This window comes from Zophobas morio, unplaced genomic scaffold, assembly GCF_036711695.1.
Source record: "Zophobas morio isolate AGI-343-1 ecotype UQ-CSIRO unplaced genomic scaffold, CSIRO_AGI_Zmor_V1 ptg000007l, whole genome shotgun sequence".
Lineage (NCBI taxonomy): Eukaryota > Metazoa > Arthropoda > Insecta > Coleoptera > Tenebrionidae > Zophobas > Zophobas morio.
Window position 1 is genome coordinate 12,279,322 of NW_026972112.1, and position 16,207 is coordinate 12,295,528.

Sequence of the window (16,207 nt, forward strand, 5' to 3'; positions counted from 1 at the left end):
ACTGGACTGATTGTTGTGAAATTTTGTACTTATATTAGGAATATGATGTAGATGGTAAAACGCTAACCAAAGTTTGTCTAATCAGCCCCACCACTAATGCGATGACGTCACTTCAAAATTGTACATAGTAAATGGGTTTTAAATTGTATAAAATAATATAGTCCTACACATGTAGTTTACGACTCCGAATTGAGTTCTTACGCGAAACGTCCAGATTTTTGGAAAAAAAAATCAAAATTATAAAGCAACATTTTGCAATTAAATTTTGAATCTGCAAGACCGAATGCTTTGAAATCTTGCGGATGGTTTACAGTTATGATAACCATGGTAAATTTTTAGTCAAAATATATTTACTTGTCCCCTCCAAAAAATTGATGACGTCAGCTCAAAAGTTTGCCAAATAAATCCTAGATAAAATGTACAAACTATGAAGAGTCTGTACTTGTGATTTATCATTCCATTCATATTTTTTTGATTTGCATATACAGAGTGACTCAAAAAATTAATGAATGTGTGAATTTATTTTATTGATTTAATCAGGAACTACAATACCAAATGCTTTGAAATCTTGAATATGTTTTACAGTTACCATAGGCATGGTAAATTTTTAGTCAAAATGTATTTGCTCCTCCCCCCTAAAAAATTTATGACGTCACCTGAAAATTTTGCTGAATAAATCCTATTTCAAATGTGCAAAATATGATGAGTCTGTATTTGTGATTTATCATTCCATTCATATTTTTTGGATTTTCACATACAGGGTGAATCTAAAAAATTAATGAGTGCGTGAATTTATTTGATTAATTAAACCGATTATTTTGAAATCTTGGAGATGTTTTAAATGTATCATAAGTATGGTAAGATTTTTAATCAAAATATATTTGCTTTCTAAAATTGATGACGTCACCTTAAAATTTTACCGAACAAATTCTATCCTAAATGTGTAAAGAATGATGACTCCATACTTGTGATTTACCACTGCATTCATATTTTGTAGATTTGCTTATACGGGGTGTCTGCAAAAAATTAATGACTAAGTCAATTAATTTTATGGATTAAATCAAGTATTACAAAACTGAATACTTTGAAATACTATATACTTGGCAAATTATTAATCAAAATAAATCTGTTTATTTCCTCCACAAAATTGATGACGTTATCTCAAAATTTTGCCGAATAAATTCTACCCAAAATTATGTGGATTGTAGCTTACTAGTTAATTGTTTTAATCCTCTGTTTTGAGGGGACGAACTCATTCAAATCAAACTAATTTCTAGGTGACATTTTTTCGATGCATAAACATAAACACTTTTAAGTTGTTTTTCTTATCGAGGATAACCTAAGGACGTTCAGTAATAGAGTCAATTGGGCAATTTGCTACTTTCAAATTTTCTCGACATTTCATAACCCCTAGACAAGGCCGTAGCTAGGGGGAGGTTAGGGGATGCTCCCCTAGATCTAGACAAGTTATAATTAACCAAATGTGAATTACAGCATCCAAAAACCGAATAAAATGTAGTGTTTTATTCAATAAACGGAAATCAGAGCAATAAAAAAGTCTGGTCCGTCGGCATTGTCATCCGGTTATTCCAATTCGTGGAAAACATGTTTTAGTTTAGTTTATGTTTCACCGTCACGTCTACAGGTTGATAAGTGTTATGGCTATTTGTCTTAAATTACAAGCACTATACAAGATGTTCCTTTTATCTGTTCACGCCTGACAATTTTTGCATAGGCGACATATTATACACCCCACAGACGACTTCGTTTTTAATAAGCAATCATAGGAATCACAAAAAAAAATGACAAAGATGTCAATGCCAAATAATGATAAAATTTAAACAATTAATTCACTCAATTTTTATTTTAAAATGTCCCGCTACCAAAATGTAATACGAAAAAAACATAATAGGCATGCAGTCGTCACGTTTCCGACAGCGAGGGAAGTACTGTCTAAACTCTTTGGACAAATTTTTTTTTTAAATCAACTGTACATGTGATATGTAGGGGAAAGCGAGGCAGGGTGGGTAGCTTTTTTGAAAATATTATGCATAATTCCCGTTCCTCTGTTAGTTATTATCACTATTACTTAAACGTTTCCGTTATTATGCATAATAACTGAAAATTTCAGTTATTACGCATAATTCCTAATGTTTGCGGTTATTATGCATAATAACTGACAAGTTTAGTTATTACGCATAATTCCTAAAATGTCTAGTTATTATGCATAATAACGGATTTCGGATATTAGCTGTAACATATACATCAAAGAATGATTGAAGTATACACATCGAAGATAACTTGTATCTGAAAAAAAAAGAGACACCCATGAATTAACACTAGAAATAAAGATGCCTTGGTAATTCCAGTACATCGCAAGCTATCCACCCAATTCGTTGATTATTGGGAACCGAAAATTTACAACCGTCTTTTAAAGAAAATAAGATCGAAAAATTACAGAGGGTTTGAAAAAGCCATAACTGGAATAGTGATCGATAAAGCTTTCTACTTTGTCGAAAAATTTTTAAGGTGCAAACTGTGATAGTTTCATCTTATTTTTCATTGTATTCAACTTTATATGTATATATTTGTAGATATGTACAATTATTTGTCATTCATCGTCACAACAATCCATGTAATTATTGATGGAAATAAACCAACTTCAAACTTTATCTTTTCGAGAAAATGGGGCGACAAGTTTTTAATTTGATCAATAAAAAATGTGTAATGACGTCATCAAGATAATACTAGTGCGGATCAAAGCGGATCCGTATACCACAAATATAGAAGCTGTATAACATTTAAATCATTCTAAAAATAGAATCCTTTGAAATGGCATCATAAAAGTGTTGGTGAGGATGATTAGCCAAATTTTGGTAAGCGTTTTACCATCTACATGATACTCTTAATATACATACACAAATTGACAACAATCGGTCCGGTAGTTTCGGAGATTACGTGTCTAATAAAAATCCGGACAGACGGCAGACAGACAGATCTACTTTTTCGTATTCGTATGAAAGTAGCAATGTGTCCCATGGACTCGATTACTGTACTTCCTTAGTTTATGCTTGGGAAGTAAAAATACCTTAGTTGACCTAATCAACAGCACTGGAAATGTTTCTAAAGGGAACTCACCAGGAAGGCCTTCAATTAGTGAAGACGTCCTTGAAGATTTGCCCTCAAAAGTCTTTTAGTACACTCTCTTTACAATCTAGTGCGTCACTTTTCAGAAAATTTTAAAAAGAAGATACGCATTCCTATAAAGTATCGTCGGTTCATGAACTTAAACCAGCTGATTATCCTCGTCGCGATGCATATTGTCATTGATTTCAAAACAACGAAAACAACAGGACTCTGGATTTGCCATTATTTTCTGATGAAGCATGGCTTCATTTAAACGGTTACATTAATTCGCAAAATTATAGAGTTTAAAAAACTGAAAACCCTTTTGTTTTCGAAAAAACCTTCACATTCTATTAAAGTTGGTGTGTAATTATTGGTGTCATATCTTTGAAAAAAAAGTTGGCTTTATAATTACAACAAAACGAAGGACATTTTCATCGTATTTAGTAAGACGTTTTTACTAGCCATGAACCTATTTTAAACCGAACACCACCAGCTTTAATCCTCTTTTGTAGACCGAGCTCCCCCGCTGTAGACAGAAAGAACCATAAATGGCTCTTCCATGGAGCTGTTTTGCTGGCAAATCTTTAACATTGGTGCAATGAAGCATGCTCCCTCCTGTCATTCTACTCCATGATTTTGATGAACCTTGTAAAGGGGGTCGTTTCACCTTTCGGTGTACCGTCCTTGTCCGATCTCCGTTTCAGCGTCGCTGCCTCCCCAGGATCCGAGGCAGCCCTGTCCAGTGAGGAGCCGCTGCCAGCGACGCCGGTTTTTTCTATTAGCTGTTTCATCCGATAATTTCTTACCTTAGACTGTATAGGTTGGTGGGGATTAAAGAGCAAATATTTTAAAATCGTAACTGGAGTATTATTTCGATTCGTTTCTCCGACTTAAAGTACCCTCTCTCCGGAGAGGGAGTTGGCGCCGGAGCAACCGCTCCACCTCCGGTGCTTATTTCGGACATTGCTGTTTACTGTCCTTTGAATATTTTCGGCAATATCACAATCTCCCGCCATGATTTAGGTAAACAACTGAAAAACTTTGACGCAACGAAAAAAAGTTGATTTTGTTTTAATATCGTTGTTGACAATTTTTCTATCTTTCTATGATTTTTGTTTTTCTTTTTTTGACTTATGTCACCTATAGTTTTGTATCTGTTTGAGATGAATCCACTTCCTGAGAATATACTTTATCGGAAAATTTATAAAATATATAAAAAATATTTTTTAATTATTCGTAATAAACACTGCCAAGAGTTGTTAATCGTTAGCTTTACGCCAGTAATATTTTTTTAATTATATCTACCAGGTATAATAGTATTTTATTTACTGTAGGCAAAGAAAAATATTGCGTGAAATATTTTCATGCTAACGATAACTGCACAGAGTAATTTCAATTTTAATTACATCTTTGTAGATAAAAACTAGTAGGTGTGTATAATATTGCAATTGTGTGATTTGAAATGCAAGCAAAATGTCATATCGCGTGCCAACTAATCATTGCATCAAGCAATGGAAGCATGGTTGATGTTGACACTTCCAAGTAAATTTCCAGATATTATCTGCAATTATTAGTGTGCGGAAGTTCAATCAGCAGCCATGACGGTCTTCGCCTTGAGGTTGAGCTTGCGTAGTGAAGGTAGCGCTGTGGTAACAGTCAACTGCAGCGGAGAGCGGATAGGAATTACATCTTAAATAATAAAATACTTCTTTGTAATGGTGAAAGAAGAGTAAAACGACAAAATTCCAGACGTAAAAATAATTTTCAATAACATTCTGCCGGCGTGTTTTCTCAAACAACACAATCTTGTCGCGTCTTAATGGAGCGCAATTACTCCGCGGCTGCGACCTCGAGTCCGGCGACCGGAACCGGTCCTAATTGAGTTTGACGAGAGGACCGGCAAAGATCGACCCACTACGAGATCAAATTGGATCGCAGCGGGCTCCGGTTATACTATTTCCTGTCCGGGCTACTTGATTAAGAACGCGCCCTCTCACCCCTTGATTGATTAACCGTGTTAATTGGTGATAGTAAACGTTCACAAGTGATTGTCATGTCGTGGTTTTCACAAAACGTATGAATTATATTCGCTTAGTAAGGGTTGCAAGAATATCACAACTCAACAAAAGGTTCACCCTCAGTTACGGCAAGTTGCCTATCATGTTTCGTTACTTTGTGATATTGTTAGGTATTGTCTGTTACAACGCTATTACAGGATGTAGTACAAGTTTCCAAATGTTTGATACTGTTGATGGTGGAAATGGGGATGAGTGTCAAACATAACACTAGTAACTACGAAAGCTTAGAAATAACATGCTGAGTTTCTATTACTTATTTAGACTTTCCAATTCTGAAACTTTGACTTTAAACTTTAAAAATTGGAATCTTAATTTTTTCCTTTTTTCAAATTCAGGATAAAGTTCATAAGGAAAAAATCAAAAAGGAAATAATTATTTTTGATTGCTTCACAAATTTTTTTGTGGATAATAAATAATGTTCGCGGACAAGGAAGAACATTGACTTCAGCTTCTTCAAAAGGGTCAAGAGTAACCTTAGCAATACATGGTCGGTCAAACAGAGTTTTGCGGAGTGTAAATATGTGAAAGAAGACGGATCTCAACATTATCCATGATACATCGCAGAGCATTTCTAGTACCTCTAACGAAGACCAAGGGTGATCATTAATTATATTTATGACGAATAAATTCAGTGATTATCACCAGCTACTGAGTCCCGGCGATCCAGCGCGTCATGATAATATTTGTGGCGGCACAATAATAGCTGGGTAAGCGGAGGAAACATCAGCGGCTCTGTAGCCTAGTGGTTAAGACACCTGCCCGGCAAACGGGATATGTGTGGTTCGATTCCGCACCAGAGCAGGAAACATTTTTTCTTCACATATTTTTTAATATTAATTTCAAAGCTTGCCAGGGAACTTTTTATCATATGGCACCGGTTGATTTTTTATTTCTACTCTAGTCACCCAAGAATTTATTGACAAAATAAATTCGGCCGAAAAACAGAATTATACATTATTTAAAATTAACGGGAGGCTATCATTATGTTAATTATTTATAACGGTATTTAACTAAATTTATTATCTGGACGTATCGCTAAATCTAGATTTCGTTTAATTATTCAATTTTAGGCTAAATTGATTAAGACTGTGTTCCTTTATAAATCTCTCTAAATGAAAACGTTTAATAAAGTTTCTTTTATTTTCAGTACCACGATTGTGCTCTTGATATTACATTACATTTTTCAACAATTTTTCGCTAACTTAAAGTACATACTACTCACTCATTTTTGTAAGGAATTTAATTGTCGTCGCTTAAAACGACGAAAAAAGATCTACGAGCTGTACGAGCTGAAATATTTGAGACGAAGGGTATGAGCGGAAAATCAGAAAGTATAAGACTCTGCAACTTTGTTACTTTACAGCACTTGACAAAGTTTAAGTATACATTTCAATGTGGTACTTTAAAGCTCGAGGGTATATCTACTCCACTTGTACAACAGTATATTTTACTAACTTTCGGAGAGCGCAAGGTTTGTAACAGCTGCACCCGAATATTAGTTCTTCTTTGTTTACGATGTATTTTAACCTAATAGGTATCTGTATTGGTTTCAAAAGAATGCTCATTTTAACCACATTGTGCCTCTTTATGTAGTTGTCGAACAGTATATAATCTTATATACATATATTTTCTAGTGTGAATAAAACTGAAATTGAGTTCTTATGGAGGTTTAAAAAAGGAGTTTTGAGAAAGCAGTCGGATACATTAATGCAATCTATCCAAAGTCATTTTAGTTTAAATAATACAACTTGATTTATTTAGACTTAAAAACTAGAAAACGTGTACTGATATTAGATCAGATAGTTCACGATCAGATAACGTTATCCGCTAAGATGTCACTCTGTAACATCCAGTCAGCGTTAAAAAACAGGCTGTTTTTTTTAACTCCAATCATGCCCAAAGTTGATCCGGGTTGTTGCAGATTTACGTTAGTTCTTTACTTTGTCGTTTCACTCTGGCGCTCCTACAGATATTTAACAATACTTCAGAATATTTAAGTCCGTTAAAAATATAGACCGGTTTAAAAAAAGTTACTTAAATTTTAAAATTATTACTTTAGAATTGAATTACAAAAATCTCACAAGTTAACTAACAATCTGCTTTTGCTTGTAATTTGTTTTAGTAAATAAACGCTGTCATAACCGTAAAAAAGTTACAGCAATAAATAAAAAGGGTATCGTAAAAACTTAATCAATTTTGTAATTTAATACAACCTATACTTAGTGCAAACTCGCTGTACAAGTGAGCACACTCAATAAAGTTCCAAGTAAAAAGCGTGAAGAATTCAACTTGTGCATAAATATGCAGTTGGCAAAGCGAAAGAGAGGGCTCCAGACACCGTATGGGATATGTTTATTGTTTCCAATCGTTGCATTTAACTTTTGGCGCAAATGGAGAAGAGCTTCGTGCATCTCCATGTTCTTAAAATGCTCAGATTTAAGCTCGCATAAATAAGACGCTTCGAATGCGCAAAGCAACATTGTGCATTTATGTGCCTTGCACTAAAATTCAATACAAAATTTATGCAATTGTCATTTCTTACGAGAAGCTGTTGTGCTACCGAATGGATGTATTTTGTAAGAGTGTAATACAGGACTTTATGTTAAAGAGCCTCAAAATTCGAATTATGGGTACGTCAAGTTTGTTTTTTAGAAATAGTAAACAATATAAAATATCTACAAAAAAATCGTTATACTTTAATGTGTCGAATAAATGATATGTGTTGAAAGTAAAATGATTAGGGATTCAATTTAATGTCTATGCCAACGTTATCTTTAACTAATAATTTTTTGTCACTGGGTGTTGACACCGTTTCGTCTATCGGAACGACGAAAAGATGAATGAAGGAAAGTGACCGACTTTTCCGTTAGTAGTGGTACCATCTATGTAAGTGGTCTCACATCCAACGCTGATTAGATGATAAGAACTTAGATTTGTTATAGAAATTTCTTTTACTTTTAGATTTACTTTCACGTTAGGTACTGATATCTTAGATGTTTTTCAATTAAAGGGATAATTATATACCAGCGACCCGTACTTTTAATTGCATTTAGTCTATGTGTATAACTAATATGTGGAATACCTGTGAACGATTCCAAAACTGTGCATATGAGCTAATGCTGAAGCAAATTGTCTTGCAAAAGTTCTAGCAGATCGTTCTTCCAATTTTCCATACCGTTGTCCAATAATAAAGGAACAAAGATCACCTCCCGAAACAAGTTCAGTTATCAGATAGTACACGTTATCATCCATCTGTAAACAAATTAAGTATGAAAAATTAATTCAAAACAGTTTATTTTGAGTATTTCTTTTGTTTATAAATTTTAGCATAAGTCTATACATTATCGGATTATTGTCTGTATTGTTAGAACTTCGTCAGAATATAATGGTATCAGACCACGGTTGTAGAATTGGACTTGTACCGTACCCCCAACAACAGTTAGATAATATGTAAAGTTGAGACAAAAATGCGACTCGTCCTCTGGATGCTGTCTGAGGTGTAACAGTAAGGTAGACATAAAAATAGTATCTTTACCGGAGGTAAATAAATGGAAGTGCATTTTAACGACAATCGGGTCACAGTATGTTTGAACTTTTTTAATTTACGACTTCGGTTTATGGGTATAAACGTGTTAGTTTATGATTTCGCCAAAGGTTATGCTTATCTGCTTATTTATTTAAATGAAAGACAAAATAACTCTGAAGGTAACTACTTTCCAAATACAGTTCCAAAATTTTTATTCTCAAAAGTTATAAAATGTACTGTTTGTACATGTACTGTTGCGCCCCTCCCCCCCCCCCCCAAAAGTGCACTATTTTTCGTTGTCATGGAATTTTTTGAATTCTTAAGTTAATGTAAGCCTGGCTATTACCGGTGGCGTAGCGTACGAATAGTGAAAAACATTATTAAATAAACATTACTAAATTTATTTAACTGATCGATAAATACAATGATTAATATGCAAAAATATACTAAAAAAATATCCATGATTAAAATCTTGAACAGGTTACCTAACTTAAAGAAAAAACAAAACAGTTTTAAGACTTTGTTGCAGCTCCATTTGCTCCAATTAAACTTTCTAATCTTCTTGGCATTGACAGAACTAGATTTCTCATATTATAGTTGTTCTCTAGATCCTCCCATGTTCCTTCAATTGCTTCCCAAAGCTTTTCCACATTTGCATGTCGAAAATTTTTAGATTTGATTTTTTTAACAATATAACCCCAAACATTCTCAATGGGGTTGAGGTGAAAACCTCTAGCTGGCCAGGGCAAAACGTTAATTTGATTTTTTTCAAACCATTGCTCAATTAATTATTCGGGCAATTGTCATGTTGATATATTATTTTCTGGGTATATTTGTAAGACTGAGAGTAACATAACGTTTTCCAGTATTCCACGATAATTTTGTGGATTTTCCAGCACACTCCTGGACCATGCACGTCAATCCATCCCCAAATATTGATTGCAAAACGTCCATTGTTTTTCGAAAATTGGGTGTCATGGTTAGTAGTACTTTATCACAAATCATTAATAATTTTTTTTCTTTTTATTTCAATAACAAAATGTGTTGCAAAAAGAATTGTTACGTTGATCGGTAATTAAAAACCGGCGTGGGTAAAAGTCAACAATTTATTTCACAGTAATATAATGGACTCGACTCGTTGACTGAATGAATCGTTCCGAAAGTGGCCTCTGCTTAAACCCATACTTCCTTTCTAGATATTCCGCGATCGAGGTTTTTCTGGAAACCCATCGCGACTTCCGCTTCCAGGCTTTTCTTTAGCGAACGCAGTCTGGTCGCCGTCACCGACGATGAGTCACCCATCATCACCGTATATACTAGAAAACCCTCGAGATAACCCATAGGCATCGTACCGGGGCGGCGTATGGGTTTATTTCGTAACAGAATGAAGAATGATTTAGATACAGTTTTTTATCTTTATAACTTTTGTATTTAACGTGTTGATCTAATTATATTTATAATTAGGACAGCCAATTTTTTCAAATTTCTGGTTTTACATGTAAAATCCCAATGTTCCAAAAACGATTCTACCCCGTATGTTTGGAATACAGTTTATCAATATGGTTAAGACATTTTATTTAGAACTTAAATTAGTGTGAAACATTAAACGCAATAGTGGTCGTTTGGATATGAAATTTGATGGATTTTTCTGTGACAACATTACTAGAGTGCCAAGTAGAACGAAAGGTGACATGGACGGAGCTTCAGATGCGCGCCCATCTCTTACCAGTGGCGTAACTGATTTATCATAAAATGTAATTAAAGTAATAAATGCTCTGAGGACTCTATTAAACAAAATTCTTCTTGCTAATAAATACAAAGTGACAAAATAAATAATATTAACTTAAAAAAATAGGAGACACAAAACGTTGGCACCAGACATACGAAGACAGTACAAAAGTAACACAAATTAACGGCGCTACTGCCCTATGTGTCCATTCCCCGAGAGCTATGAATAGACTCGACCAACGTAACTTGCTTTACTGCTCAACCCACGTGATGGCCTTTTCGTTTTGATTGTCACTCTACCCTTGTTAGTACCCACCAAAAAAAAATGTTCCCTTATCTTACAGTTGTCTGTATAACACACATGTTGCGCTTGATTTAAATTGCTAAGATCAGAGATATATAAACAAAATAATAACGGTCCCAATATAGATCTCTGCGGAACACCTGACAGTATAGGACGTTCAAGTGATTTGAAGTTACCCACTTTCACAATGAAAAACCTGTCAGAGAGGAACACAGGAATCCATTTCAACAGATTTCCTCGACTACCTAAGTGTTCAAGTTTAGTTAGTAGCCGCATGTGAAAAACACGATCAAAACCCTTTTCGAAGTCTAAATAAAGTAAATCAATGGGATCGTTATCATCAAGATACGACGTGTTAACAAACAAGTAATCACTGATCTATTTGGTAGGAAACCCATTACCCATACCATTATGTAGCGAAAATGTTGTTAGTTGCTTACAAATAATTTTCTCCATGAGTTTACAGCAAATAAAAGTTAAACTTATAGGCCGATAATTTGAAGGAATTGTTTTGTCGCCTTTTTTGAATATCGGAGTAACCAATGTTATTAACCATTAATTGGAAGTCCTGGCCTCAGCTTCGATACAAAAATTGACTCAGTATTTCATTTTCTCAAATACTTGAGTAAGAACATGCAGCGAAACACTTTCACACTCTTATATGATTCTCACCTTTAGGCTTTCATTGTATCCACTGATTGTTTCAAAATAGTATTTTTCAAAGCCGAGAACAAGAAATGATCTAAACGTATCACATCAAGTGATGAGGGTAAACATGGTCTGTGTGGGAGCTAATTAAACGATCGTCATTTAAATGCCCTAGAAAGTTCAAACTTGTTTGAGCTATATGAGCTGTTGCACCGTCATGCTGAAAATGTCCTCTGCAATTCTTCAGGATCAAGCTGGTCAATAAATTCCTGTAGTATGTTCTGGTATCACGCAGCTGTAAATAGTCTTCGAGAAATGGCACACTAAACTCAAATTTTTTATGGGTGTAACGGAGCTTCTTCAAAATAATGACGATTTTCTGCACTCCGCATCCTCATATTTTTTTAATTTACGTACCCTGATAGATGAAACCAAGCTTTTGCCCATGCTGTCGTGTCAAACTTTATAATAACCACTCTGTGTCAAGGGATTATAAGATAAGGTGACGTACTCAACAACTTGTTTAGAGTTTTTGTAAAGTCGGAATTTAAGGGTTCCCAATCTCAAGGTATCTTTTCTGCATTTCATGATTTGTAATTGTAGATAAAAAATGTACTTCTACATATAATTTCAATTTCTTCAGTCTTGAGTCAAAGCTACGTTTTTGTTATTGATACTCATCTATCTTTGAAGAATTTAAACTTCAGTGTCAGTTACACAGTGTAATAAAATCATGTGTCATCGTTTGAGTTTTTTTTGAAATTTTCAATTAGTGCGCATGCGTGCAAACGAGCTGATCGGATTATAAATATTTTTAATAATTCTTCGCCTCGTACAGTTATAATGAAATTATTGCTTTCGAAATGCGCATATATAATAAGCTAGATATATTCCACTATAAGAATTCAAAGAGCAAAAATTGAAGGCGCAGAATTAAAACACACGATACGTATCTCTTTAGTAACAAGAAGAAACGAGAAACGACGAAGAGAGAAGGCTTACGAGTCCCCGCACACTCTGCTGATGAGTTCCATCACGGGTATGCGATTACATCGGGTCCCGGGGGTGCCTAGGATCGCCTTACATGCCGTGTGACAGCCGAGCCTGCGACTCGATTTGATTAATCCCCCCATAAAAGCGATCGCTGCTTTCAGCTCGCATCCCTTGCGGCTCTAACCTTGTCCCATACATTTAAATAAAAGTTGAAGAGACGCAGATGCAAGTGTCACCATCAACACTAACAATCTTGAAGTCGTAAATACACACTTTGCTAGTTTAAGTTCATTTGTGATCAGTGATCAGTGATCATTGATCACTTAAGACAATTGGCATCGCGTGAAAATTTTTTTTGTAGAAGTGAGGGCAACTTACTTACTTACATACAATTAATCGTACAGATCATGAGTTCTAATAAATGATATAGAAACCAATATGAAAAATCTAATTAATAAAAAATGAAGTCATTTCATAAAGTAGTTTACTTAGCCTAGAATTCACACAAATATGCAATATCAAAATCCATGTAAAAAACATTACAATTGTTATTAACAGTATGCAGATTAAGACAAAATATTTTTAACAATAATTCGAATTTTGTATTAACTGTTTTAATTAAAAACAAAAAATTTACTTTAGCTGATGTTCACTCAGGGTACTTAAGCGCCTGCCCTCTCTGAGTGGTGGTTCAAATATGCGGGTTAGAAAGATAAGGCCTAGGACTTGGGGTAAACAGAACTCTTATAGACAAATCATGTATCATTTGTATGCGAAAGACGGAAAAATAATATTTTAGCGCGTAAGTCAATACGTCTATAAAATGGACTTGGATTTGCTAGTGACAGCTGGTGTGATACACATTAGTAGTTGTTTCTCTACAACTGATATGAAAAATAGTGTTTCTTGTCCGTATTTAAAGTTCTTGATATCATTTTATAGAAGATATCATAGTTTTTAATTTACGGGAAACATTCGCTAACTTTTGCATTACATATCATATTTCTTGTTTTAGTTTGATTAAGATTTTTCTGTTGTTTTAGAAAGAATATAGGAAAATATCAAGGTAAAAAATTCAGATACAAATTATTATAAAAAAAATCTGTAAAACCGTTATTGCTTTTGCATTATTTCATGGAGTCACCAGTGCTAAATCGTGATCAAATTTCTGTATGCATTTCATTCCTGATTTTTCTGGCCACTTTTTTTTTACACACTAGAAGTGCAAGAAATTTTAGTCCTGTGTGTATCTTGAGGGCAAAATGTCTTTGGCGCTTTGGCTTTGTGTTGAGGGTTAATTTCTTTGCTTAAATGACAAAGTATCACTTTGTGCTTCACATACACGAATAGTTACTGTGCACGAGTGCAAAGTGACACCTTGCGGCTTGAAAGTGAAAGCTGACGTGAGGTGGATAGAGAGATGTGGTGCATACTGATTTTTTCTGTGACAAATAAGAAAATATTTTAAATAGTAATCTGAATTTGTAAATTTTACATTAAGAAATAAGCAATATTCGCATCATGATTTAAAGATATTTTTGAATACAATGATAATAATTTTAATTTCAATAGTCAAATTCTTCTGCATTTGTAAGATCTAATCGATCATTAAAATGACGCACATTTATAAATTTCATAGGTTCAATGTATCCACAAAATATTGAGCGGTGACAATTCGGGGGAACGAGCAGGCCATTGAAAATTACTTCTTTCGTAATTCAGTAGGAACAACTACTTTTTTATACCGATCATAAACAACCGGTGATTAGTAATTAAGTTTTATGCTTTAAAATTTAAACACGACCAGTACACGAACAAGCGGATTGTGTAAGAAACAGTCTGGTGATAACTTCTAGTGATTAATTTTCAAAGTGTAGTTTGCAAAGTCCCATAATTTAAACGCATGTTATTAGCGTTACTGTTTGGTCTCCGCATTATGTCAGTCTATTCTATATACTACACTAACCTGTTGCTTTTAATAGCATTACAATGTACGTAAACGTTTTTTTTTAATTAAATCATTTTAAGCTTTAAGATAGAAGTAGTTATTAACCATATTAGGCCGATATGTAGTAAATAACGGATGCGGTTGAATTTTGTAGACCGAGGCGTAGCCGAGGTTTATAAATAACCAAGTCCGTTGTGTGCGTATCGGCCGTGTGTGGTTCAAGAGTTTTTGTAATCCCATTCGCAATTTCTGTTCTTGGCTTTGTCAGAGGAGCAAAATTAGCACAAAATAAAATTGCCACATCATGGAGGCAGTTGCAATGGAAGAGTGAGTTTATAAACACATTTTTTAAACAAACTAACTTTTAGCAGTTTTTAGAGCGTGCATTTGCTGCAGGAAAGAACCCAAGATTTCAATGCTGAAACTTGCTTTGAAAGTCTTTGACATTTCAAGGTTGGTATTATAGAATTTACCTTGTATAAGTGTATTCTAGTCGTTATGTATCTTATAGATTGGATAAACTATTTTTATTTTAGTAATAAAAACTTATTAAAATCTACCGGCACTGCCAACATAACGGGCCTGTCTAATTTGCAGACCACAGTTTATCTTGCAGACTGGGGGTTTAAAATGCTGCAATCAAGTCGAAACTCGACATTTGCTTATTTCCCAATACGAAGATTGTTGGTACAAAATTTCAACCCGTTCGGAGAAACCCTTAAAAACCACCCCCAAAACAACCTTGCAGACTGGGGCTTAAAAATACTCCAATCCAGCCAAAATTTGATATTCGCTAGTTTTTCAATACGAGGATTATCGATACAAAATTTCAGCCTATTCGAAAAAACCCTCAAAAATCACCCCCAAAACAACCTTGCAGACTGGGGGTTAAAAATGCTCCAATCAAGTCAAAACTCGATATTTCCTAATTTCTTAATACGAAGATTGTTGATACAAAATTTCAACCCGTTCGGAGAAACTCTTAAAAACCACCCCCAAAATAACCTTGCAGACTGGGGCTTAAAAATACTCCAATCAAGTCAAAATTTTATATTCGCTAGTTTTTCAATACGAGGATTATCGATACAAAATTTCAGCCTATTTGAAAAAACCCTCAAAAATCACCCCCAAAACAACCTTGCAGACTGGGGATTAAAAATGCTTCAATCAAGTCAAAACTCGACAGTCGCTTATTTCTCAATACAAAGATCGTTGATACAAAATTTCAAGCCGTTCGGAGAAACCCTTAAAAATCACCCCCAAAACAACCTTGCAGACTGGGGGTTAAAAATGCTCCAATCAAGTCAAAACTCGATATTTCCTAATTTCTCAATACGAAGATTGTTGATACAAAATTTCAACCCGTTCGGAGAAATCGTTGAAAACTACCCCCACAACAAGCTTGCAGACTGGGGTTAAAAATACTCTAATCAAGTCAAAATTTAACAATCTCTAGTTTTTCAATACGAGGATTATCGGTACAAAAATTTCAGCCTATTCGAAAAAACCCTTAAAAATCACCCCCAAAACAACCTTGCAGACTGGAGATTAAAAATGCTTCAATCAAAGCAAAACTCGGACAGTCGCTTATTTGTCAATACAAAGATTGTTGATACAAAATTTCAAGCCGTTCGGGGAAACCCTTAAAAATCACCCCCAAAACAACCTTGCAGACCGGGGGTTAAAAATGCTCCAATCAAGTCGGAACTCGATATTTCTTAATTTCTCAATACGAAGATTGTTGATACAAAATTTCAGCCTATTCGAAAAAACGCTCAAAAATCACCCCCAAAACGACCTTGCAGACTGGGGATTAAAAATGCTTCAATCAAGTCAAAATTTTATATTCGCCA

General features: G+C 34.4%; 1 protein-coding gene across 5 annotated transcripts in view; it reads right to left on the minus strand.

Moving 5' to 3' along the window:
* LOC135124645 (uncharacterized) overlaps positions 1 to 16,207 on the minus strand; it is a 231,819-nt gene that overhangs the window by 30,193 nt on the left and 185,419 nt on the right. For all 5 annotated transcript variants that reach the window (XR_010279817.1, XM_064049871.1, XM_064049868.1 and 2 more), the window contains exon 3: positions 8,290 to 8,459. Coding sequence is in view for 4 of the 5 variants with exons in the window: in XM_064049871.1 (XP_063905941.1) it covers positions 8,290 to 8,459 (170 nt within the window). In the remaining variant the exon portion in view is untranslated. The remainder of the gene's footprint in view (positions 1 to 8,289; positions 8,460 to 16,207) is intronic.